General features: G+C 48.6%; 1 protein-coding gene across 1 annotated transcript in view; it reads left to right on the top strand.

Annotated features, from left to right (window-relative positions):
• The first annotated feature begins 1,107 nt into the window (after positions 1-1,107).
• ints3 (integrator complex subunit 3) overlaps positions 1,108-26,805 on the top strand; it is a 66,234-nt gene continuing 40,536 nt past the window's right edge. Inside the window, exons 1-7 of the mRNA XM_078431933.1 lie at positions 1,108-1,320; positions 7,328-7,411; positions 8,970-9,053; positions 15,078-15,191; positions 18,331-18,415; positions 20,183-20,249; positions 25,070-25,214. Of these exons, the coding sequence (XP_078288059.1) occupies positions 1,246-1,320; positions 7,328-7,411; positions 8,970-9,053; positions 15,078-15,191; positions 18,331-18,415; positions 20,183-20,249; positions 25,070-25,214 (654 nt within the window). The 5' untranslated portion in view covers positions 1,108-1,245. The remainder of the gene's footprint in view (positions 1,321-7,327; positions 7,412-8,969; positions 9,054-15,077; positions 15,192-18,330; positions 18,416-20,182; positions 20,250-25,069; positions 25,215-26,805) is intronic.

The following is a 26,805-nucleotide window of genomic DNA, read 5'->3' as shown; positions in this document are numbered from 1 at the left end:
GCCTTCTGAGGCAGAGAATTCCACAGATTCACAACTCTCCGACTGAAAGAGTTTTTCCCCATCTCCGTTCTAAATGGCCGACCCCTTATTCTTAAACTGTGTGGCCCCTGGTTCTGGACTCCCCCAACATTGGGAACATGTTTCCTGCCTCTAACGTGTCCAACCCCTTAATAATCTTATACGTTTCGATAAGATCCCCTCTCATCCTTCTAAATTCTAATTTTATTTTATTTTAAAAAGTCATGGAAGCAGAGATTAGGCATTTGCAAAAACAATAGAACTCTACTGTATCCACAATATAATTGAAAAGACATTTAACTTTATAATTAGAGCCAAGAACATTTGAAATTGGTGAATTGATGAGTTAAAAACCCTTGAGCGCCACTGAAGTGAATACTTCCGCATTGGCAAGTCCCGCCCCCTCCTCACCTCACTCTCGCAGCCCATTGGTCCACCCGCCCGTCCGTCACCCGTGCTCCCGCCCCCTCCACTCCAAGATGATTGGTCGCGGTGGTGATTGGTCGCGGTTGCCACCAGTCATGTGGGGGAGAGGAGGTGATTGGAGGAGAGGGGGGCGGGACTAGGGTTGAGGGGGCAGGTGTTGATTGGGCGTGGTGGCTGCCAGGCATGTGGAGGAAGAGGAGGTGATTGGAGGAGGGAGGGGCGGGACTACGACGCAGGGGGCGGGACTATAGGTTGAGGGGCAGATGATGATTGGCCGCGGTGTCTGCCAGTCATGTGGAGGGCGAGGAGGTGATTGGAGGAGGGAGGGGCGGGTCTAGGATACAGGGGGCGGGACTAGAGTTGAGGGAGGAGGTGGTGATTGGCTGCGGTGGCTGCCAGTTCCGGGGAGAGGTGATGATTGGTTGGGGTAGCTGCCAGTCATGGGGAGGCGGAGGAGGCGATTGGAGGTGGGGTCGGGCGGAAGGGGCGGGGGTGTGGAGGGGAGGGGGCGGCACGTGGAGGTGGCGATTGGTCGCGGCGGCTGCCAGTCACAGTGGAACGGGTCGGCGATTGGCCGCGGTGGTTGCCAGTCACGGCGAGGGGGGACGGCGATTGGAGGAGGAAGGGGCGGGACGTGGAGGGAGAGGGCGGGACTAGGGGGAGGGGGAGGGGGCGGGCGCTCGAATGGCGTCGATGCCGCCTCCTCCCCTCCCCCACCGCCGCCGCCGTCCACAAGCCCGGCCCGGCCCGGCCCGCCTGAGGTGATCCCCATCCCCGGCCTCCCCTCCCCTCCCCGCCGCCATGGAGGCCGCGCACAAAGGCAAGGGCCGGCTCCTCGTCTCCAACGCCCTGGACGCCAAGGACGAGTTGGAGGAGGTAAAACTGGGGATGGGAGCGGGGAGGGTCGGGCGGCCGCCCCAGCGGCGCAGGCGGCGGGCAGGCTGACTACTACCAGCCCCAGGCTCCAGCTCCCCGGGCTAGGCCGCGGCTGGAGCTCAGGGGGGGGTTTCCCCATTAAACCCATTAAAACCATTAAAACCATCACCGTGGCTTCTCGCAGCCGCGTTTAAAGATCAATTCTCCCACGAATATCAAAATATATATATATATATTTATAATATATGTGTATATATATATATATATATTTATAATATATGTGTATATATATTTATTGATCTCTAAACCTGGCTGCAAGATGCAGGTTTAATGCAAGGCTGGTGGAATAACTTATAATGCAAGGCTGATTTTGACAGCTTTGCCACATATATATATGTGTGTACACATATATATATATATTATATATATATGTGTACACACATATATATATGTGGCAAAGCTGTCAAAATCAGCCTTGCATATATATATATATATATATATATTAAAGTGCCCAAGCTGTCAAAATGAGCCTTGCATTACAAGTTATTCCACCAGTCTTGCATTAAACATTATTCCACCAGCTTTGCATTAAAAGTGCATCTTGCACCCAGGTTTAAAGATCAATTCTCTCACAGATATTAATTACTAAAATATCAAATATTAATAGTGTCAAAGCTGTCAAAATCAACTTTGCATTAAAAGTTATTCCACCAGCCTTGCATTAAACATTATTCCACCAGTCTTGCATTAAACCTGCAACCTGCAGCCAGGTTTAGAGATCAATTCTCTCAACAAATATTAATTACTAAAATATCAAATAATACAAGTGTCAAAGCTGTCAAAATCAACTTTGCATTAAACGTTATTCCACCAGCTTTGCATTATAGACAATAGACAATAGGTGCAGGAGTAGGCCATTCGGCCCTTCGAGCCAGCACCGCCATTCAATGTGATCATGGCTGATCATTCTCAATCAGTACCCCGTTCCTGCTTTCTCCCCATACCCCCTGACTCCGCTATCCTTAAACATTATTCCACCAGCTTTGCATTAAAAGTGCATCTTGCACCCAGGTTTAAAGATCAATTCTCTCACTATTATCAAAATATTAATAGTGGCAAAGCTGTCAAAATCAGCCTTGCATTACAAGTTATTCATATCATATCATATCATATATATACAGCCGGAAACAGGCCTTTATCGGCCCTCCAAATCCGTGCCGCCCAGTGATCCCCGTACATTAACACTATCCTACACCCACTAGGGACAATCTTTTTTTTTTTACATTTACCCAGCCAATTAACCTGCATACCTGTACGTCTTTGGAGTGTGGGAGGAAACTGAAGATCTCGGAGAAAACCCACGCAGCCTTATTCCACCAGCCTTGCATTACAAGTTATTCCACCAGCCTTGCATTAAACCTGCAACCTGCAGCCAGGTTTAAAGATCAATTCTCTCACTATTATCAAAATATTAATAGTGGCAAAGCTGTCAAAATCAACTTTGCATTAAAAGTTATTCCACCAGCTTTGCATTAAAAGTGCATCTTGCAGCCAGGTTTAAAGATCAATTCTCTCACAAATATTAAATATAGGAATATTAAAATATTAAAAGCGGCAAAGCTGTCAAAATCAACTTTGCATTAAAAGTTATTCCACCTGCCTTGCATTACAAGTTATTCCACCAGCCTTGCATTAAACCTGCAACCTGCAGCCAGGTTTAAAGATCAATTGTTCCATAAACATCAAAATATTAATAGTGGCAAAGCTGTCAAAATCAACTTTGCATTAAACGTTATTCCACCAGCCTTGCATTAAACCTGCAACTTGCACCCAGGTTTAAAGATCAATTATCTCACAGATATTAATGACTAAAATATCAAATATTAATAGTGGCAAAGCTGTCAAAATTAGCCTTGCATTAAAAGTGCATCTTGCACCCAGGTTTAAAGATCAATTCTCTCACAAATATTAAATATTGAAATATTAAAATATTAAAAGCGGCAAAGCTGTCAAAATCAGCCGTGCATTACAAGTTATTCCACCAGCCTTGCATTAAACCTGCAACTTGCACCCAGGTTTAAAGATCAATTATCTCACAGATATTAATTACTAAAATATCAAATATTAATAGCGCCAAAGCTCTCAAAATCAGCTTTGCATTAAAAGTGCATCTTGCACCCAGGTTTAAAGATCAATTCTCTCACTATTATCAAAATATTAATAGTGGCAAAGCTGTCAAAATCAGCCGTGCATTACAAGTTATTCCACCAGCCTTGCATTACAAGTTATTCCATCAGCCTTGCATTAAACCTGCAACCAGGTTTAAAGATCAATTGTTTCATAAACATCAAAATATTAATAGTGGCAAAACTGTCAAAATCAACTTTGCATTAAAAGTTATTCCACCAGCCTTGCATTAAACCTGCAACTTGCACCCAGGTTTAAAGATCAATTATCTCACAGACATTAATTACTAAAATATCAAATATTACAAGTGGCAAAGATGTCAAAATCAGCCTCGCATTAAAAGTGCATCTTGCACCCAGGTTTAAAATATCAATTCTTTCACGAATATCAAAGATATATATATGTTTTTTAAAGTGGCAAAGCTGTTAAAATCAGCCTTGCATTACGTTATTCCACCAGCCTTGCATTAAACCTGCATCTTGCAGCCAGGTTTAAAGATCAATTATTTCATAAATATAAAAATATTAATAGTGGCAAAGCTGTTAAAATCAGTCTTGCGTTAAAAGTGCATCTTGCAGCCAGGTTTAAAGATCAATTATCCCACAGATATTAATTACTAAAATATCAAATATTAAAAGTGACCAAGCTGTCAAAATCAGCCTTGCATTAAACTTTATTCCACCAGCCTTCCATTAAACCTGCAACTTGCACCCAGGTTTAAAGATCAATTCTCTCACAGATATTAATAACTAAAATATCAAATATAGTGTCAAAGTTGTTAAAATCAGCCTTGCATTAAAAGTGCATCTTGCACCAAGGTTTGAAGATCAATTCTCTCTCTCAAAATATTAATAGTGGCAAAGCTGTCAAAATCAGCCTTGCATTACAAGTTATTCCATCAGCTTTCTACTAAAAGTGCATCTTGCACCCAGGTTTAAAGATCAATTCTCTCACAAATATTAAATATTGAAATATTAAAAGTGTCAAAGCTGTCAAAATCAGCCTTGCATTAAAAGTTATTCCACCAGCTTTGTATTAAAAGTGCATCTTGCACCCCGGTTTAAAGATCAATTCACAGATATTAATTACTAAAATATCAAATATTAATAGTGGCAAAACTCTCAAATCAACCTTGCATTAAATGTGCATCTTACAGCCAGGTTTAAATATAAATTCTCTCGCAAATGTTAAAAATTGAAATATTAAACAATAAAAGTGGCAAAGCTGTCAAAATTAGCCTTGCATTCAAAGTTATTCCATCAGCTTTCTATTAAAAGTGCATCTTGCAGCCAGGTTTAAAGATCAATTCTCTCACAGATATTAATTACTAAAATATCAAATATTAGTAGTGGCAAAGCTGTCAAAATTAGCCTTGCATTAAAAGTGCATCTTGTACCCAGGTTTTAAGATCAATTCTGTCACAAATGTCAAAATATTAAAAATGGCAAAGCTGTCAAAATCAGCCTTGCATTAAAAGTTATTCCACCAGCCTTGCATTAAACCTGCATCTTGCATCCAGGTTTAAAGATCAATTCCCTCACAAATATCAAAATATTAAAAGTGGCAAAGCATTCAAAATCAGCCTTGCATATAAGTAAGTGCATCTTAAAGATTCATTCTCTCACAAATATTAATTACTAAAATATCAGATATTAATAGTGGCAAAGCTCTCCAAATCACAAAATCATAGGTTTAAAGATCAATTTTCTCACAAATAATAAATATCGAGATATTAAAATATTGAAAGCTGTCAAAATCAGCCTGTCCTTCATAGTGGCATCTTGCATCCAAGTTTAAAGATCAACTCTCGGTTAAATGTTACAAAATAAACCCTTTAAAAAATATATTAACGAAAAATGTATTGTCCCATTTATAAAAAAACAAAATACATTTTTAATAATAATTTGGTTTGTGCATCGACAAAAATTTCCAATAGACAATAGGTGCAGGAGGAGGCCATTCATCCCTTCGAGCCTGTACGCACCGCCATTCAATGTGATCATGGCTGATCATTCTCAATCAGTACCCCGTTCCTGCCTCCTCCCCATACCCCCTGACTCCGCAATCCTTAAGAGCTCTATCTAGCAAAGAAACCTATTCCTTTTCTCCAGAGATGCTGCCTGACCCGACGAGTTACTCCAGTGTTTTGTGTCTATCTCTGGAGAACATGGATAGGTGACTTTTTGGCTTTGAAGAAGGGTCCTGACCCGAAACGTCACCTATCCGGAGACGCTGCCTAGATAGTCCGAGGGTCACCAAAGAGGTAGATAGTAGTTCAGCACTGCTCTCTGGTTGTGGTAAGACGGTTCAGTTAGATTTAGATTTAGAGATACAGCGCGGAAACAGGCCCTTCGGCCCACCGATCCCCGCACATTAACACTATCCTACACACACTAGGGACAATTTTTACATTTACCCAGTCAATTAACCTACATACCTGCACGTCTTTGGAGTGTGGGAGGAAACCGAAGATCTCGGAGAAAACCCACGCAGGTCACGGGGAGAACGTACAAACTCCGTACAGACGGCGCCCGTAGTCAGGATCGAACCTGAGTCTCCGGCGCTGCATTCGCTGTAAGGCAGCAACTCTACCGCTGCGCCACCGTGCCGCCCGGTAACATTCTTGCTGATATTCATTCATTCAGTTGCCTGATAACAGCCGGGAAGAAACTGTCCCTGAATCTGGAGGTGCGCGTTTTCACACTTCTGTACCTCTTGCCCGATGGGAGAGGGGAGAAGAGGGAGTGACCGGGGGTGAGACTGGGCCTTGATGATGCTGCAGGCCTTGCCGAGGCAGCGCGAGGTATAAATGGAGTCAGTGGAAGGGAGGTTGGTCTGGGCTGCGTCCAAAATTCGTTGCAATTTCTTGCGACCTTGGGTGGAGCTGTTCCCAAACCGTGCTGTGGTGCATCCCGATAAAATGTTTTCTAGGGTACATCTGTAGAAGTTGGTGAGAGCTGTAGGGGACGTGCCGAACTTCCTAAGCCTTCAGAGGAAGTAGAGGCGTTGGTGGGCTTTCTTGTTGTTGCTTCAACATGAGTGGCCCAGGAGAAGTTGTTGTTGACATTGACTCATAGGAATTTGCATCTCTTCTTCGGCACTGTCAACGCATAGTGCTGGAGTAACTCAGTGGGACAGGCAGCATCTCTGGAGAGAAGGAATGGGTAACGTTTCAGGTCGAGACCCTTCTTCAGACTGTTGTGTAACTCAGCGGGTCAGGCAGCATCTCTGGAGAGAAGGAATCGGTGATGTTTCGGGTCGAGACCCTTCTTCAGACTGATGTGTAACTCAGCGGGTCAGGCAGCATCTCTGGAGAGCAGAACTGGGTGGCGTTTCGGGTCGAGACCAAAGTCTATTCCTGAAATCGATCACTAACTCCTTTAGTAGACACAAAAAGCTGGAGTAACTCAGCGGGTCAGGCAGCATCTCTGGAGAAAAGGAATGGGTAACGTTTTGGGTCGAGACCCTTCTTCGGACTGATGTGTAACTCAGCGGGTCAGGCAGCATCTCTGGAGAGACGGAATGGGTGACGTTTCGGGTCGAGACCCTTCTTCAGACTGATGTCAGGGGAGGGGGCGGGACAAAGATAGGATGTCATCGGAGACAGGAAGAAAGTGGGAGAACTGGGAAGGGGGAAGGGATAGACAGGGAAAGCAGGGACTATCTGAAGTTGGAGAAGTCAATGTTCGTACCACTGGGGTGTAAGCTACCCAAGCGAAATACGAGGTGCTGTTCTTCCAATTTGCGCTGGGCCTCACACTGACTAACTCCTTTGTCTTGCTGACATTCATTCGCGCACTGTTCTCTGTTTCCTGACCAGAAGCTGGAGAGATGTTTGAATGTGGTGTCGCCGATGATCAATGGCGTGTCGGAGAGAGAGGCTAACGATGCATTGAACGCTCATGTAAGTAGGCGGCAGGATTTCTGCCCTAACGACCCGCCTGTCAATGTCCCTTTTGTTTGTTTAGTCAGCGTGATACCGGGTGAAAAGTGACCCATCGACCAACCTGCCCACACCGACCAACATGCCCCGTCTATAGATTTTTCAGATTTAGATTTTAGATTTAGAGATACAGCGCGGAAACAGGCCCACCGGGTCCGCGCCGCCCAGCGATCCCCGCACACTAACACTATCCTACACCAACTAGGGACAATTTAAAAAAAAAAACTTTTGCCCAGCCAATTAACCTACAAACCTGTACGTCTTTGGAGTGTGGGAGGAAACCGAAGATCTCGGAGAAAACCCACGCAGGTCACGGGGAGAACGTACAAACTCCGTACAGACGGCGCCCGTAATCGGGATCGAACCTGAGTCTCCGGCGCTGCATTCGCTGTAAGGCAGCAACTCTACCGCTGCGCCACCGTGCCGCCCTAGTCCGGCCTGCCTGCATTTGGCCCATATCCCTTTTATAAAGCTGCATCATGAGCCCCTGACTCTTACATGGACGGACGACACTGTGGCGTAGATGTAGAGTTGCTGCCTCACAGCGCCAGCGCCCCGGGTTCGATCTACGGGTGCTGCCTGAACAGAGTTTCTACATTCTCCCCGTGACCTGCGTGGGTTTTCTCCTGGATCTTCGGTTTCCTCCCACACTCCAAAGACGTGCAGGTTTGTATGTTAATTGGCTTGGTATAAATGTAAATTGTCCCTCGTGTGTGTATGGGATAATGTTAAATGGCATTGCTGGTCGGCGCAGACTCGGTGGTCTCCAAATTTGAGGAAGGACATTCTTGCTATTGAGGGAGTGCAGCGTAGGTTCACTAGGATAATCCCCGGAATGGCGGGACTGTCGTACGTTGAAAGACTGGAGCAACTGGGTTTGTATTCACTGGAATTTAGAAGGATGAGAGGGGATCTTATTGAAACATATAAGATTATTAAGGGATTGGACACGCTAGAGGCAGGAAACATGTTCCCAATGTTGGGGGAAATCCAGAACCAGAGGCCACAGTTTAAGAATAAGGGGTCGGCCATTTAGAACGGAGATGAGGAAAAACCTTTTCACTCAGAGGGTTGTAAATCTGTGGAATTCTCTGCCTCAGAAGGCAGTGGAGGCCAATTCTCTGGATGCATTCAAGAGAGTGCTAGATAGAGCTCTTAAGGATAGCGGAGTCAGGGGGTATGGGGAGAAGGCAGGAACGGGGTACTGATTGAGAATGATCAGCCATGATCACATTGAATGGCGGTGCGTACAGGCTCGAAGGGCCGAATGGCCTCCTCCTGCACCTATTGTCTATTGTTACTCCAGCATTTTGTGAATAAATACATTCGATTTGTACCAGCATTTGCAGTTATTTTCTTACACTTTATGTGATGACGTCTGGTCACCTGTGTGACATTTTGGTTCACTTTCCAAGGAATGGCCCGTCTGCAGTTCTTTTTTCTGCAGTTCTTTGGCTGTCCGTGTTGACCATTTTCTGCTTTGGCTGAGTCGGTTTGTCTCGTCTCCTATCCCCTCTAGGTTTGCAAAGGAGCACAGCAACACGAGGAAGTGTGTTTGGGACTTTTAATGGTGATCCTGGTGGAGCCTTTGCAGGCGCAGAGGGTAAGTAATTTCCCAAATCAAGTCCGGTTTGGTTTTAGTTTGGAGATACGGTGGCGCAGCGGGTAGAGCTGCTGCCTCGCAGCGCCCGAGACCCGGGTTCCATCCCGACCACGGGCGCCGTCTGTACGGAGTTTGCACGTTCTCCCCGTGACCTGCGTGGGTTTCCTCCGAGATCTTCGGTTTCCTCCAGCACTCGAAAGACGTGCGGGTTTGTCGGTCAATTCGCTCGGTACAAAAAGTAAAATTGTCCCTGGTGCGTGTAGGATAGTGTTTGTACGGAGGTTGTACGTTCTCCCCGTGACCTGCGTGGGTTTTCTCCGAGATCTTCGGTTTCCTCCCACACTCCAAAGGGTGATCGCAGGTCGGTTTGGACTCGGTGGGCCGAAAGGGCCTGTTTCTGCGCTGTATCTCTAAACAAAACTAAACTGAAATAAGCTAAACTAAAAAAGTCTGAAGAGGGGTCTCGACCCGAAACGTCGCCCATTCCTTCTCTCCAGAGATGCTGCCTGTCCCGCTGAGTTACTCCAGCATTTTGTGTCTACCTTTTTTTTTTAAACCAGCATCTGTGGGGTTTTTTTCCTACACCTTCTCTCCAGAGATACTGCCTGTCCGGCTGAGTTGCTCCAGCTTCTTTGTGTCTGTCTTCGATCTAAACTAAAAAAGATACAGTGCGGATGCACTGGGAAAGGTGTAGGGGGGATGGGTCAAACGCAGAGAAATGGGACTGGCTTAGATGGGCCAAACGCAAAGTGCTGGTGCAACGTTGCGAGTCACGGTTTTATCGCAGAACCGTTTGGCGTTTCACGTTTCGGGCGCCGAAACCGCTGGTCTGAACCCTTCTTCACCAGATACCGCGTCGTCCGGTTGAGCCGGCTCGCATTGTAGCACCCGGCAAAATAAAGCCCAGTAAAGTCCGATTAAAGATAGGCCTAGGGTCTCCAGTGAGGTAGATGGAAGGTCAGGACTGCTCTCTGATTGGTGAGAGTCATCATCATCATCATCATCATCATCATCGGTGGTCACTCGAAGACTGTCCTCATGCAAGGACCCATTCCTTCTCTCCCGAGACGCTGCCTGACCTGCTGAGTTACTCCAGCATTTTGTGAATAAATACCTTTGATTTGTACCAGCATCTGCAGTTATCTTCTTATACTCATGCAAGGACGCCTGTGCGTGACTTTGTTTAACGTGGGGAGACTGGTGCACAGACAGCCACCACACGGTCCTTGACAGATCTGGGTCAGGATCCAGTGGCCTGGAGTCCAAGACGACCGGGGACCCTTTTCTCCCGCAGCCTTCATCCATCCGCCTTCCCAGCCGTCGTGACGCTCCACTAAAGTCAGCCGTCATCCTCCCTCCGCCTGTTCCACCGTTGAGGCCTTGGCTGGATCGCTCTTTGTCAGGGACCTCCCCCCCTCGACCTTACCGCCATGGGTGACCCTACCAGGAGCGTAGCTCCAGACGGCATCGCTCTCAGGGTCTCAGGACCACACAAGCGTCTCCACCACCACGAGGTGACAATAGACAATAGGTGCAGGAGGAGGCCATTCGGCCCTTCGAGCCTGTACGCACCCGTACGCACCCCCATTCAATGCGTTCATGGCTGATCATTCTCAATCAGTACCCCGTTCCTGCCTTCTCCCCATACCCCCTGACTCCGCTATCCTTAAGAACCCTATCCAGCTCTCTCTTGAATGCATTCAGAGAATTGGCCTCCACTGCCTTCTGAGGCAGAGAATTCCACAGATTCACAACTCTCTGACTGAAAAGGTTTTTCCTCATCTCCGTTCTAAATGGCCTACCCCTTATTCTTAAACTGTGGCTCCTTGTTCTGGACTCCCCCAACATTGGGAACATGTTTCCTGCCTCTAACGTGTCCAACCCCTTAATAATCTTATACGTTTCGATAAGATCCCCTCGCATCCTTCTAAATTCCAGTGTATACAAACCTAGTCGCTCCTGTCTTTTATACAAGCCTAGTCGCTCCAGTCTTTTATACAAGCCTAGTCGCTCCTGTCTTTTATACAAGCCTAGTCGCTCCTGTCTTTTATACAAGCCTAGTCGCTCCAGTCTTTTATACAAGCCTAGTCGCTCCAGTCTTTTATACAAGCCTAGTCGCTCCAGTCTTTTATACAAGCCTAGTCGCTCCAGTCTTTTATACAAGCCTAGTCGCTCCAGTCTTTTATACAAGCCTAGTCGCTCCAGTCTTTTATACAAGCCTAGTCGCTCCAGTCTTTTATACAAGCCTAGTCGCTCCAGTCTTTTATACAAGCCTAGTCGCTCCAGTTTTTTATACAAGCCTAGTCGCTCCAGTCTTTTATACAAGCCTAGTCGCTCCAGTCTTTTATACAAGCCTAGTCGCTCCAGTCTTTTATACAAGCCTAGTCTCTCCAGTCTTTTATACAAGCCTAGTCACTCCAGTCTTTTATACAAGCCTAGTCGCTCCAGTCTTTTATGCAAGCCTAGTCGCTCCAGTTTTTTATACAAGCCTAGTCGCTCCAGTCTTTTATACAAGCCTAGTCGCTCCAGTCTTCCAGACAATCCATGGAGAGGTGGTGAGAGAACGGGTAAATGCATTCCTGTTGCCTGAAGGACCAATGTTTACCCGGACAGTTTTGGCTTAACTATGGGGAGCAGGTGTGGAAGATTGTATTTTTCGGACCCTGGAGAGGTTGTGGCCACAGGACATATAAGCAGTCAGGGAGAGCTGTCTAATTATGTTGCTACCTTCATTTTGGCTGCAGAGTGGCTGCCAGCATGTTAATGTTTAATTTGATTTAACACGGGTACAAAATGGGTGCTCAACACAGCTACTGAGGGCTGCATGTTTATAGGTTCAGTATTACAAATACAGTGCGGAATCAGGCCCTTCGGCCCACCTGGTCCGCGCCGACCAGCGGTCCCCGCACATTAACACTACCCGACATGCACAGGGGACAATTTTGTTTTTTTCATTTACCAAGCCAATTTACCGACAAACCTGTATTCCTTTGAAGTTTAGTTTAGTTTAGAGATACAGCGCGGAAACAGGCCCTTCGGCCCACCGGGTCCGAGCTGACAATACACAATAGGTGCAGGAGGAGGCCATTCGGCCCTTCGAGCCTGTACGCACCGCCATTCAATGTGATCATGGCTGATCATTCTCAATCAGTACCCCGTTCCTGCCTTCTCCCCATACCCCCTGACTCTGCTATCCTTAAGAGCTCTATCTAGCTCTCTCTTGAATGCATTCAGAGAATTGGCCCCCACTGCCTTCTGCGGCAGAGAATTCCACAGATTCACAACTCTCTGACTGAAAAAGTTTTTCCTCATCTCAGTTCTAAATGGCCTACCCCTTATTCTTAAACTGTGGCCCCTTGTTCTGGACTCCCCCAACATTGGGAACATGTTTCCTGCCTCTAACGTGTCCAACCCCTTAATAATCTTATATGTTTCGATAAGATACCCTCTCATCCTTCTAAATTCCAGTGTATACCGACCAGCGATCCCCGCACATTAACACTACCTTACACACACACTAGGGACAATTTTTTTAAACATTTACCAAGCCAATTAACCTACAAACCTGCACGTCTTTGGAGTGTGGGAGGGAACCGAAGATCTGGGAGAAAACCCACGCAGGTCACGGGGAGAACGTACAAACTCCGTACAGGCAGCGCCCGTGGTCGGGATCGAACCAAGGTCTGCGGTGCTGGAAGCTCTGTAAGGCAGCAACTCTACCTCTGCGCCACCGTGCCTCTCCCTGTCGTGGACCAACTGTGGAGCAGACAACTCCGATAGGGATCAGTCTGAAGAAGGGCCTCGACCCGAAACGTCACCCATTCCTTCACTCCTGAGATGCCGCCTGACCCGCTGAGTTACTCCAGTTTTTTGTGAATAAATAACTTCGATAGGGACATCGGGTAAAAGGTGCCTGAAATTATCTGTGACCTAACGAATGTGAAAACCGAAGGTCTTGCCTTTTACGATGGTTGGATAAAGATACGGAATGGAGATGAGCTTCTTCGCGTAGAAGCGAGGAACTGCAGGTGCTGGTTTACCCAAAAGAACCCAACGTGTTGGAGTAACTTTGGGCGGCACGGTGGCGCAGCGCTAGAGTTGCTGTCTCACAGCGCCAGAGACCCGGGTTCCATCCTGACTATGGGTACTGACTGTAAGGAGTTTGCACGTTCTCCCCGTGATCTGCGTGGGTTTTCTCGGGTGCACCGACATAGAAACATAGAAAATAGGTGCAGGAGTAGGCCATTCGGCCCTTCGAGCCTGCACCGCCATTCAATATCATTATGGCTGATCATCCAACTCAGTATCCCGTACCTGCCTTCTCTCCATGCCCCCTGATCCCTTTAGCCACAAGGGCCACATCTAACTCCCTCTTAAATATAGCCAATGAACTGGCCTCAACTACCTTCTGTGGCAGAGAATTCCACAGATTCACCACTCTCTGTGTGAAAAAAAACTTTCTCATCTCGGTCCTAAAAGACTTCCCCCTTATCCTTAAACTGTGACCCCTTGTTCTGAACTTCCCAAACATCGGGAACAATCTTCCTGCATCTAGCCTGTCCAACCCCTTAAGAATTTTTGCAAGTTTCTATAAGATCCCCTCTCAATCTTCTAAATTCCAGCGAGTACAAGCCGAGTCTATCCAGTCTTTCTTCATATGAAAGTCCTGCCATCCCAGGGATCAACCTGGTTCCTCCCACACTCCAAGGACGAACATGTTTGTAAATTAATTGGCTTTGGTGAAAATGATCAATTTGTCTAGAGTGTGTCGGATGGTGTGAGTGTACGGGGTGATCCCTGGTCGGTGCAGATTCTATGGGCTGAAGGGCCTGTTTCTGTGCTGTATCTCTAATGTCTTAAATAAACTCAGTAGGTCACGCAGCATCTCTGGAGAACGTGGATAAGTGACGGTTTAGGTTGGGACCCTTTCTACAGTCTTGAAGGGTCCTGATCTGAAGTTTTGCCGATGCATGTTCTGCAGTGATGCTGCCTGGCCCGATGATTTTTTTTTCTTTTTTCGAGATACAGAGATACAGCACAGAAACAGGCCCTTCGGCCCACCGGGTCCGCGCCGCCCAGCGATCCCCGCACATTAACACTATCCTACACGCACTAGGGACATTTTTTAAAACATTTGCCCAGCCAATTAACCTACAAACCCGTACGTCTTTGGAGTGTGGGAGGAAACCGAAGATCTCAGTGAAAACCAACGCAGGTCACGGGGAGAACGTACAAACTCCGTACAGACGGCGCCTGTAGTCAGGATCGAACCTGAGTCTCCGGCGCTGCATTCGCTGTAAGGCAGCAAATCTACCGCTGTGCCGCCGTGCCGCCCATGAGTTACTTCAGCACTTCATTATAAATAAAACCAAAGATCCCAAAGACGTGTGGGTTTGTAGGTTAAAATTATGAAAGGACTGGACAAGCTCGGTGCAGGAAAAATGTTCCCAATGTTGGGGGAATCCAGAACCAGGGGCCACACACAGTCTAAGTATAAAGGGGAGGCTATTTAAAACTGAGGTGAAAAAAAAACTTTTTCACCCAGAGAGTTGTGAATCTGTGGAATTCTCTGCCACAGAAGGCAGTGGAGGCCAATTCACTGGATGGATTTAAAAGAGAGTTAGATAGAGCTCGAGGGGCTAGCGGAATCAAGGGCTATGGGGAGAAGGCAGGCAAGAGTTACTGATTGTGGATGATCAGCCATGATCACAGTGAATGGCGGTGCTGGCTCGAAGGGCCGAATGGCCTCCTCCTGCACCTATTTTCTGTGATTCTTTGTTAAATTGGCTCTCTGTAAATTGGCCTAATTGTGGCTGAGAAAATGGGATAACATTGAACTAGTGTGAACTTGGCGTGGACTCAGTGGGCCGAAGGGCCAGTTTCCACGCTGTACCTTGCAATCGAAAAGTTGGGACTGCAAGTCCGACACAATTTGATGCGTCGTAGTCGCTACGTAAACGCACGTCGTCGTGCCTCCCTAGCTTGTGGCGGTGACTGTTCTTGTTCTTCCTCTTCCATTTCCAGTGTTACCGGGATTTAACGCTGGTCAGCAGGGATGGCATGAATCTAATTTTAATCAAAATTAACCAGCTACTCATGGAAAAGTACTTGAAGCTTCAGGACATCGTCAGGACACAGGTGAGAGAGCAGCTGTCTTAGCCACGGCACTCTAAGCTAGGGGCTGTCGTTGAGGCTTAGTATCTCTGGTCCGCGTTTGGCCCAAGGATCTCCAGAATATAAAAACAGGGATGTGGTGGCGTCGGCCATTTTGTATGGAGTGGTCTGCTGGAGCAGCAGCATCTCAGCGGTGGAGGGGAAGAGACTCGACAAGCTGGTCAGGAAGGCCAGCTCTGTCCTGGGTTGCCCCCTCGACTCAGTGCAGGAGGTGGGAGAGAGGAGAGAGGAGGATGATGGCAAAGTTAACATCGCTGCTGGACAACGACCCCCACCCCATGCAGGACACTGTCACTGCACTGAGCAGCTCCTTCAGGGACAGACTCCTTCACCCCAGGTGCGTGAAGGAGAGATATCGGAGGTCCTTCGTTCCCGCTGCTGTGAGACTGCACAACCAGCACTGCTCAACAGTAACAGTAAAGGAAAAACACAGTAAATGATGACAATTTTCCTTATCGGCCGCCATTGGTGGAGCGGGAGCATGTGGCCGCTGGCTGGGTGAGGTCATGTGGGGCGCGGGGCGGTGACGTCACCCTGCCCCGTATTTGGGAGTGAGGAAGTTGGCAACCCTACTGAGGACGGATGTGCTGGCTCTGGAGAGGGTCCAGAGGAGGTTTACAAGAACCATCCCAGGAATGAGTGGGTTAACATCTGATGAGCGTTTGACGGCACTGGGCCTGTACTCGCTGGAGTTTAGAAGACCTCATTGAAACTTACAGTGGATGTGGAGAGGATGTTTCCGCTGGTGGGAGAGTAGAGGTCACAGCCTCAGAATTAAAGGGCGCACTTTTAGAAAGGAGGTGAGGAGGAACTTCTTGAGCCAGAGGGTGGTGAATCTGTGGAACTCGTTGCCACAGAGGGCTGTGGGGGCCAAGACAGTGGATATTTTGTAAGGCAGAGACAGATAGATTCTCGATTAGAACGGGTATCAAGGGTTATGGTTAAAAGGGATCAGGAGGCAGAGATCGGCCATGATTGAATGGCGGAGTAGTCTCGATGGGCCGAATGGCCTAATTCTAACTGGTGAACTTATAGAAACATAGAAAACAGGTGCAGGAGTAGGCCATTCGGCCCGTCGAGCCTGTACGCACCGCCATTCAATATGATCATGGCTGATCATCCAACTCAGTATCCCGTACCTGCCTTCTCTCCATACCCCCTGATCCCTTTAGCCACAAGGGCCACATCTAACTCCCTCTTAAATATAGCCAATGAACTGGCCCCAACTACCTTCTGCGGCAGAGAATTCCACAGATTCACCACTGTCTGTGTGAAAAAATGTTTTCTCATCTCGGTCCTAAAAGATTTCCCCCTTATCCTTAAGCTGTGACCCCTTGTTCTGGACTTCCCCAAAATCGGGAACAATCTTCCCGCATCTAGCCTCTCCAACCCCTTAAGAATTTTATATGTTTCTATAAGATCCCCCCTCAGTCTTCTAAATTCCAGCGAGTACAAGCCGAGTCTATCCAGTCTTCATATGAAAGTCCTGCTATCCCAGGAATCAATCTGGTGAACCTTCTCTGTACTCCCTCTAAGGCTAGAATGTCTTTCCTCAGATTAGGAGACCAAAACTGTACACAATACTCCAGGTGTGGTCTCCCCAGTGCCCTGTACAACTGCAGCAGAACCTCCCTGCTCCTATACTCAAATCCTCTTGCTATGAATGCTAACATACCATTCGCTTTCTTCACTGCCTGCTGCACCTGCACGCTTGCTTTCAATGACTGGTGCACCACGACACCCAGGTTACGTTGCATCTCCCCTTTTCCTAATTGGCCACCATTCAGGTAATACTCTGCTTTCCTGTTCTTGCCGCCAAAGTAGATAACCTCACACTTATCCACATTAAACTGCATCCGCCCACTCACACAACCTGTCCAAGTCACCCTGCAACCTCATAGCATCTTCCTCACAGTTCACACTGCCACCCAGCTTTGTATCATCTGCAAATTTGCTAATGGTACTTTTAATCCCTTCATCCAAGTCATTAATGTATATTGTAAATAACTGTTGTCCCAGCACCGAGCCTTGCGGTACCCCACTAGTCACTGCCTGCCATTCTGAAAGGGACCCATTTATCCCCACTCTTTGCTTTCTGTCTGTCAACCAATTTTCTATCCATGTCAGTACCCTAACTGCTATAACTATTCTACTCCTATAACTGGTGAACTTATAATGCTGAGGCTTTATAAGGCGCTGTTCAGACCACATCTGCAGTACAGGTGCTCCCCGACTTACAATGGGGTTACGTTCCGATAAAGCCATCGTAAAAACCGAGAATGTCGTAAGTCGAAAATGCACTGAATACGCGCGATCATGTGGCCGGAAGCGAGCTGCGGCTCGCTAAGGGGCCGCTGCCGTTCGCACCGTCGCAAAGTCGAACTATCGCAAGTCGAAGCATCGTTAGCCGGGGGAGCAGTTTTGAACCCTCGTCGGAGAGGGTCCAGGCAGGGCCGTCTTTACAGCATTATGGGCCCCGGGCAAAGCAGTGTACTGGGGCCCCTACGACAACTACTCACAGGCGAAAAGCACTTACCGAAAAGCACTTAGCGATGGACTTAGGGTTCTACATTGTTGCGAAAAGCACTTACAGATCGCTGTGAGAAGCACTTAGGGATGGAAAAGCAAAGCACTTAGGGAGCTAATTGTTGCGAAACAGATCGCTGTGAGAAGCACTTAGGGATTGAAAATGTTGCGAAAAAAACGCTTAGGGACCGAAAATGTTGCGAAAAAAGCACTTATTGAACCTACATTTTTAAAGTAGTATTTATTTATTGCAAGTCACTTAACATACACAGATCAGCATGGGGCCCCTATGCTCGTGGGGCCCCGGGCAAGTGCCCATCAGGCCCATGCGTTAAGACGGCCCTGGGTCCAGGGGAAGGTTTACGAGAATAGTCCCCGGGTCTGATTGCGTTAACGTACAACGAGCGTTTGATTGCGGTTAACGCACGACGAGCGTTTTCTCCGGGCGCTCCGGTTTCCTCCCGCACTCCAAATACCACGTGGGTTCGCAGGTTAATCGGCTTCGGTAAAAGTTGACGGATTTGACGCGGGTTGGCGGAGCGAGTTGTGACCGCCCCGTCTGCCCTCTTGTCCGCAGTTGGTGTGGCTGGTGCGCGAAGTAGTGAAGAACGCTGTCCTGGGAGCGGACGGTGTGTGCATGACGCTGATGAAGCAGATCGCCGGTGAGTACTTGTCTGCTTCTCACGGGCGGCGGCCACGTGTAACGGAGGAGGACACAAAACGCTGGAGTAACTCAGAATGGGTGCTGTTTCGGGTCGAGACCCTTCTTCACGCAGAGTCAGGGTCTCGTTATCTCTTCGTTTCAATAGACAATAAAAAATAGGTGCAGGAGGAGGCCATTCGGCCCTTCGAGCCTGTACGCACCGCCATTCAATGTGATCATGGCTGATCATTCTCAATCAGTACCCCGTTCCTGCCTTCTCCCCATACCCCCTGACTCCGCTATCCTTAAGACCTCTATCTAGCTCTCTCTTTGCCCCGAGGTTTACCATGGGATTTAGACAATAGACAATAGGTGCAGGAGGTATAAGAAAATAACTGCAGATGCTGGTACAAATCGATTTATTCACAAAATGCTGGAGTAACTCAGCAGGTCAGGCAGCATCTCGGGAGAGAAGGAATGGGTGACGTTTCGGGTCGAGACCCTTGGTGCAGGAGGAGGCCATTCGGCCCTTCGAGCCTGTACGCACCGCCATTCAATGTGATCGTGGCTGATCATTCTCAATCAGTACCCCGTTCCTGCCCTCTCCCCAAACCCCCTGACTCCGCTATCCTTAAGGGCTCTATCCAGCTCTCTCTTGAATGCATTCAGAGAATTGGCCTCCACTGCCTTCTGAGGCAGTGAATTCCACAGATTCACAACTCTCTGACTGAAAAAGTTTTTCCTCATCTCAGTTCTAAATGGCCGACCCCTTATTCTTAAACTGTGTGGCCCCTGGTTCTGGACTCCCCTAACATTGGGAACATGTTTCCTGCCTCTAACGTGTCCAACCCCTTAATAATCTTATACGTTTCGATAAGATCTCCTTTCATCCTTCTAAATTCCAGTGTATACAAGCCTAGTCGCTCCAGTCTTTACTCCAGCATTTTGTGTCTACCTTCGGTGTAAGCCAGCATCTGCAGTCCCTACCTACACGAGGCACCATTGGCCCCCTGCCAAGGTCCAGATCAGAGCCATTGGCTCCTTGCTGGATCCCGGTTCATGCCATTGGCTCCTTGTTGAGTCCCACCTCTCAGCCAATGACCCGTTCCGGGCTCCTTGCTGGGTCCCATCTCACTACCATTGGCTCGTTGCTGGGTCCCATCTCACTACCATTGGCTCCTTCCTGGGTCCCACCTCACTACCATTGGCTCGTTGCTGGATCCCATCTCACTACCATTGGCTCCTTCCTGGGTCCCACCTCACTACCATTGGCTCGTTGCTGGGTCCCACCTCACCGCCATTGGCTCCTTGCTGGGTCCCATCTCACTGCCATTGGCTCCTTGCTGGGTCCCACCTCACTACCATTGGCTCCTTGCTGGCTGCCGCCTCACGGGTCCCATGGTCAAGGCACACCGGGTCACAAGCACTGGTCCACGGTGGCGCAGCGGTAGAGTTGCTGCCTTACAGCGAATGCAGCGCCGGAGACCCGGGTTCCATCCCGACTACGGGCGCCGTCCGTACGGAGTTTGCACGTTCTTCCCGTGACCTGCGTGGGCTTTTGCCGTGATCTTCGGTTTCCTCCCGCACTCCAAAGACGTGCAGGTTTGTAGGTTAATTGGCTAGGTGTAAATGTAACAAAAGAAAATTGTCCCTAGTGGGTGTGGGATAGTGTTGGTGTGCGGGGATCGCTGGTCGGCGCGGTCACGATGGGCCGAAGGGCCTGTTTCCGCGCTGTATCTCTAAACTAAACTACACAGAGGGGGTGACGTGCTGTTGTTTTCCACAGGGGGGGATGTGACCCCAAAAAACATCTGGCTGGCGGAGAATGTCCTCGATCTTCTGGTGGACCAAAGGTAAGTGAGGATGGGGCTGCCCGGTCACTCCACACCTTCCTCTGGACAGCAGGGGCTCATATTCATAAGCTCCAGGAGTCTACTCCACCGAATCTACTCCACCATTCAATCAGGGCTGATCTATCTCTCCCTCCCAACCCCTGCATTCTCCTGCCTTCTCCCCATAACCCCTGACCTAGGGCGGTCACGGTGGCGCAGCGGTAGAGTTGCTGCCTTACAGCGAATGCAGCGCCCGGAGACGCGGGTTCGAACCCGATTACGGGCGCTGTCTGTACGGAGTTTGTATGTTCTCCCCGTGACGTCCGTGGGTTTTTGTCCGAGATCTTCGGTTTCCTCCGACACTCCAAAGATGTGCGGGTTTGTAGGCTAATTGGCTTGGTAAATGTAAAAGATTGTCCCTAGTTAGTAGTGCGTGTAGGACAGTGTTAGTGTGCGGGGATCGCTGGTCGGCGCGGACCCGGTGGGCCGATAGGGCCTGTTTCCGCGCTGTATCTCTAAACTAGACTAAACCCTGACACTCGTACTGATCAAGAATCTATCCATCTCTGCTTTAAAAATATCCACTGCCTTGTGGCCTCCACAGCCGTCTGTGCCAAAGAATCCCACAGATTCACCGCCCTCTGGCTAAAGAAATTTACCCTCATCTCCTTCCTAAAGGAACGTCCTTTAATCCTGAGGCTGTGCCCTCTGGTCCTAGACTCTCCCACTAGTGGAAACATCCTCTCCACGCCCACTCTATCCAGGCCGCTCACTGTTCGGTGAAGTTTCAATGAAAACTCTTCGTGGAGGCCAAGTCACTGATATTTGGGTATTTCTAAGGTGGAGATTGACAGATTCTTGATTAGTCAGGGTGTCATTGGTTATTGGGAGAAGGCAGGAAATTGGGGTTGAGAGGGAAAGATACAACAGCCACGATTCAATGGTGGAATAGACTCGATGGGCCGAACGGCCTGATTCTGCTCCTATGACTTATGAACGTGTGAGGAACAGGCCACTGAGCCCACACCGACCATCGATCAGCCGTTCACATTATTTCCTTGTTATCCCGCTGTCTCATCCACTCCCTACACACTGGGAGCAATTTACAGAGGGCCAATTAACCTACAAACCTGTACATCTTTGGAATTTAGTTTAGCGATGCAGCGCGGAAACAGGCCCTTCGGCCCACTGGGTCCGTGCCGACCAGCGATCCCCACACACCAACACCATCCTACACCCACTGGGGACATTTTTTACACTTACACCAAGCCAATTAACCTACAAAACCCGCACGTCTTTGGAGTGCGGGAGGAAACCGAAGATCTCGGAGAAAACCCACGCGGGTCACGGGGAGAACGTACAAACTCCGTGCAGTCGGGATGGAACCCGGGTCTCCGGCGCTGCGTTCGCTGTAAGGCGGCAACCCTACCGCTGCGCCACCGTGGAATGTGGGAGGAAACCGGAGTGAACACACAGGTTTAGAGGGAGAACGTACAAACTCCGTACAGCCGGCACCCGTGGTCAGGATCAAACCCGGGTCTCTGGCGCCGTGAGGCAGCAGCTCTACCCGCTGCGCTAAGTTGCCGTCGTTAGTTGGTTAACATGGACTGAGTTGGGCTGAAGGGCCAGTTTTCCTGCTGCAAGACTCTGTGGGTGTGTGTGAAAATACTGTCTCTATAGCAACAGCTCCCAAGTATGCAAATGAAAAACAGACCATATTGCAAACGCCCAGGTAGTATCTGCAGAAAGAGAATCTGCTTTGATTCAGGTTTTCGAACCTGAAACATTCATTCTTTTTCTCGTTCTGCAAATTTGCAGATGATACTAAGTTGGGGGGTAGTGTGAATTGTGAGGAAGATGCAATAAGGCTGCAGGGTGACTTGGACAGGTTGTGTGAGTGGGCGGATACATGGCAGATGCAGTTTAATGTAGATAAGTGTGAGGTTATTCACTTTGGAAGCAAGAATAGAAAGGCAGATTATTATCTGAATGGTGTCAAGTTAGGAGGAGGGGGAGTTCAACGAGATCTGGGTGTCCTAGTGCATCAGTCAATGAAAGGAAGCATGCAGGTACAGCAGGCAGTGAAGAAAGCCAATGGAATGTTGGCCTTCGTAACAAGAGGAGTTGAGTATAGGAGCAAAGAGGTCCTTCTACAGTTGTACCGGGCCCTGGTGAGACCGCACCTGGAGTACTGTGTGCAGTTTTGGTCTCCAAATTTGAGGAAGGATATTCTTGCTATGGAGGGAGTGCAGCGTAGGTTCACTAGGTTAATTCCCGGAATGGCGGGACTGTCGTATGTTGAAAGGCTGGAGCGATTGGGCTTGTATACACTGGAATTTAGAAGGATGAGGGGGGATCTTATTGAAACATATAAGATAATTAGGGGATTGGACACATTAGAGGCAGATAACATGTTCCCAATGTTGGGGGAGTCCAGAACAAGGGGCCACAGTTTAAGAATAAGGGGTAGGCCATTTAGAACGGAGATGAGGAAGAACTTTTTCAGTCAGAGGGTGGTGAAGGTGTGGAATTCTCTGCCTCAGAAGGCAGTGGAGGCCAGTTCGTTGGATGCTTTCAAGAGAGAGCTGGATAGAGCTCTTAAGGATAGCGGAGTTAGGGGGTATGGGGAGAAGGCAGGAACGGGGTACTGATTGAGAGTGATCAGCCATGATCGCATTGAATGGCGGTGCTGGCTCGAAGGGCTGAATGGCCTACTCCTGCACCTATTGTCTATTGTCTATTGTCTATTGTTTCCACCATTTTCTAAAGATAGACACAAAATGCCGGAGTAACTCAGTGGGACAGGCTGCTTTTTGTGTCTTGTCTTCGGTTTAAACCAGCATCTGCAGTTCCTTCCGACACCATTTTCTAATTTTAACTCAGATTTCCAGCTGTTTTTGACTCCCGTTAAAATGAGAGGCAGAGCTGAGGTAGATTTTCACAGTGGTGTGAGTCTCTGATGAAGCGTCATAGAGTGATACAGCGTGGAAACAGGCCCTTCAGCCCAACTTGCCCACACTGGCCAACATGCCCCATCTACACTAGTCCCACCTGCCCACACCGGCCAACATGCCCCATCTACACTAGTCCCACCTGCCCACACCGGCCAACATGTCCCATCTACACTAGTCCCACTTGCCCACACCGGCCAACATGTCCCATCTACACTAGTCCCACCTGCCCACACCGGCCAACATGTCCCATCTACACTAGTCCCACTTGCCCACACCGGCCAACATGTCCCATCTACACCAGTCCCACCTGCCTGCATTTGGCCCATATCCCTCCAAACCTGCCCTATCCATGTACCTGTCTAACTGTTTCTTAATAGTTTCTGGATAGTCCCAGCCTCAAATACCTCCTCCGGCAGCTCGTTCCACACACCCACCACCCTTTGTGTGGAAACGTAACCTCTCAGATTCCTATTAAATCTTTTCCCCTTCACCTTCAACGCATGTCCTCTGGTCCTCGATTCCCCTACTCTGGGCAAGGGACTCTGTGCGTCTGCCCAATCTATTCCTCTCATAATTTTATACACCTGAATAAAATCACCCCTCATCCTCCGGCGCTCCAAGGAATAGAGTCCCTGCCTATCTTGGGCAAGAGACTGTGTGCGTCTACCCGATCTATTCCTCTCATGATTTTGTACACCTCTATAAGATCACCCCTCATCCTCCTGCGCTCCAAGGAATAGGGTACTAGCCTACTCTGGGCAACAGACTCTGTGCGTCTACCCGATCTATTCCCCTCATGGTTTTTTGTGCACATAAAATCACAGCTGCGGTGCATCGGTAACGTTGCCGCCTTACAGCGAATGCAGCGCCGGAGACCCGGGTTCCATCCCAACTACGGGCGCTGTCTGTACGGAGTTTGCACGTTCTCCCCGTGGCCTGCGTGGGTTTTCTCCGAGATCTTCTGTTTCCTCCCACACTCCAAAGACGTGCGGGTTTGTAGGTTAATTGGCTCGGTCTAAGAGTAAATTGTCCGCAGTGTGAGTGTGTGGGATAGTGTTAGTGTGTGTGGGATAGTGTTAGTGTGCGTGGGATAGTGCTAGTGTGTGTGGGATAGTGTTAGTGTGTGTGGGATAGTGTTAGTGTGTGTGGGATAGTGTTAGTGTGTGTGGGATAGTGTTAGTGTGTGTGGGATAGTGTGAGTGTGTGTGGGATAGTGTTAGTGTGTGTGGGATAGTGTTAGTGTGTGTGGGATAGTGTCAGTGTGTGTGGGATAGTGTCAGTGTGTGTGGGGTAGTGTTAGTGTGTGTGGGGTAGTGTTAGTGTGTGTGGGATAGTGTTAGTGTGTGTGGGGTAGTGTTAGTGTGTGTGGGGTAGTGTTAGTGTGTGTGGGATAGTGTTAGTGTGTGTGGGATAGTGTTAGTGTGTGTGGGTTAGTGTGTGGGGTAGTGTTAGTGTGTGTGGGATAGTGTTAGTGTGTGTGGGATAGTGTTAGTGTGTGTGGGATAGTGTTAGTGTGTGTGGGATAGTGTTAGTGTGTGTGGGGATGGTGTTAGTGTGTGTGGGTTAGTGTGTGTGGGATAGTGTTAGTGTGTGTGGGTTAGTGTGTGTGGGATAGTGTTAGTGTGTGTGGGGATGGTGTTAGTGTGTGTGGGTTAGTGTGTGTGGGATAGTGTTAGTGTGTGTGGGTTAGTGTGTGTGGGATAGTGTTAGTGTGTGTGGGATGGTGTTAGTGTGTGTGGGATAGTGTCAATGTGATCGCTGGCCGGCACGGACCCGGTGGGCCGAAGGGCCCGTTTCCACGCTGAGTCTGTAAACTAAAACTGAAATGAATGGAGTTGATGGAGTGTGTGTGTGTGTGGGCCAACGTGCCTCCTGCCTTTCCCACAGGGAGTGGGTAATGAAAAGCAACATGCTGATCGCCATGATCATCTACACCTACCTGCGGCTGATCGTGGACCACCATGGCACCCCCCAGCTCCAGACGCTGCGGCAGAAAGAGGTGGACTTCTGCATGACCCTGATGCGAGAGAAGGTGGGTGCTCAACCTGACTGCGGGGCTGGGGGTGGGGGGGGGGGTAGGATTTCAGCACAGGAGCAAGGAGGTCCCACTGCAGTTGTACAGAGCCCTGGTGAGACCACACCAGGAGTAAAGGCAACGTCAGTCCTTTTCAGAAAACTCTTTTCTAATTGCCACTACGATACAGGGAGTGATAGGCAGCATCTGTGGGCATCGAGCCAGCACCGCCATTCAATATGATCATGGCTGATCGTCCAGAATCACTACCCCGTTCCTACTTTCTCCCCATATCCCTTGATTCCGTTAGCCATACAAGCCATTGGAGACCCTCACACTATCTTTAATCAGACTTCACCTTGCACTAAATGTTATTCCCTTTACCCTGTACCTGTTCACTGTGGACAATAGATAATAGACAATAGGTGCAGGCCCTTCGAGCCTGTACGCACCACCATTCAATGTGATCATGGCTGATCATCCTCAATCAGTACCCCGTTCCTGCCTTCTCCCCATACCCCCTGACTCCGCTATCCTTAAGAGCTCTATCCAACTCTCTCTTGAAAACATCCAGAGAATTGGCCTCCACTGCCTTCTGCGGCAGAGAATTCCACAGATTCACAACTCTCTGGGTGAAAACGTTTTTCCTCATCTCAGTTCTAAATGACCGACCCCTTATTCTTAAACTGTGGCCCCTGGTTCTGGACTCCCCCAACATCGAGGATATTTTTCCTGCATCTAGCCTGCCCAATCAATCCTTTCAGAATTTTTTATGTTTCTATAAGATCCCCTCTCACCATTCTAAATTCCAGTGACTACAAGCCCAGTCGTTCCATTCTTTCATCATACGACAGTCCCGCCATCCGGGGAATTAACCTGGTGAACCTACGCTACACTCCTTCGATAGCAAGAATATCTTGCCCCGTCTTCAGTGCTCGGAACCCTCTGAGAATGATCCCAGGAATGAGTGGGTTGGCATTTGAAAAGCGTTTGACCGCACTGGGCCTGTGCTCGCTGGAGCTTAGTAGGATCAGGGGGGGATCTCAAAAATGTACCTTCCTCAAATTAGGAGACCAAAACTGCACACAATACTCCTGGTGTAGGGGCCATTTGTGTTTTGGACTTGCTGCTGTTAGCATATGGTATTATTTTGTCTCGATATACCTTGCCGTGTTATTTTGGACACTCGGGGGCTGTCTTTAGATGAATGCATATATGGGCATAACGGACTGGGAGGAGGCAGAACAAGGTGGTATATCTGTGCATGCAGGGGTGGGAGGGGTTAGACACGGGGAGACAGGAGAGTATGGAATGTTGGCCTTCATAACAAGAGGAGTTGAGTGTAGGAGCAAAGAGGTCCTTCTGCAGTTGTACAGGGCCCTAGTGAGACCGCACCTGGAGTACTGTGTGCAGTTGTACAGGGCCCTAGTGAGACCGCACCTGGAGTACTGTGTGCAGTTTTGGTCTCCGAATTTGAGGAAGGATATTCTTGCTATTGAGGGCGTGCAGCGTAGGTTTACTAGGTTAATTCCCGGAATGGCGGGACTGTCATATGTTGAAAGACTGGAGCGGCTAGGCTTGTATACACTGGAATTTAGAAGAATGAGAG

Source organism: Rhinoraja longicauda, chromosome 44, assembly GCF_053455715.1.
Source record: "Rhinoraja longicauda isolate Sanriku21f chromosome 44, sRhiLon1.1, whole genome shotgun sequence".
NCBI classification, from domain to species: domain Eukaryota; kingdom Metazoa; phylum Chordata; class Chondrichthyes; order Rajiformes; family Arhynchobatidae; genus Rhinoraja; species Rhinoraja longicauda.
The sequence above is the reverse complement of the archived record's forward strand: the minus strand, read 5'-3'. Positions and strand labels throughout refer to the sequence as shown.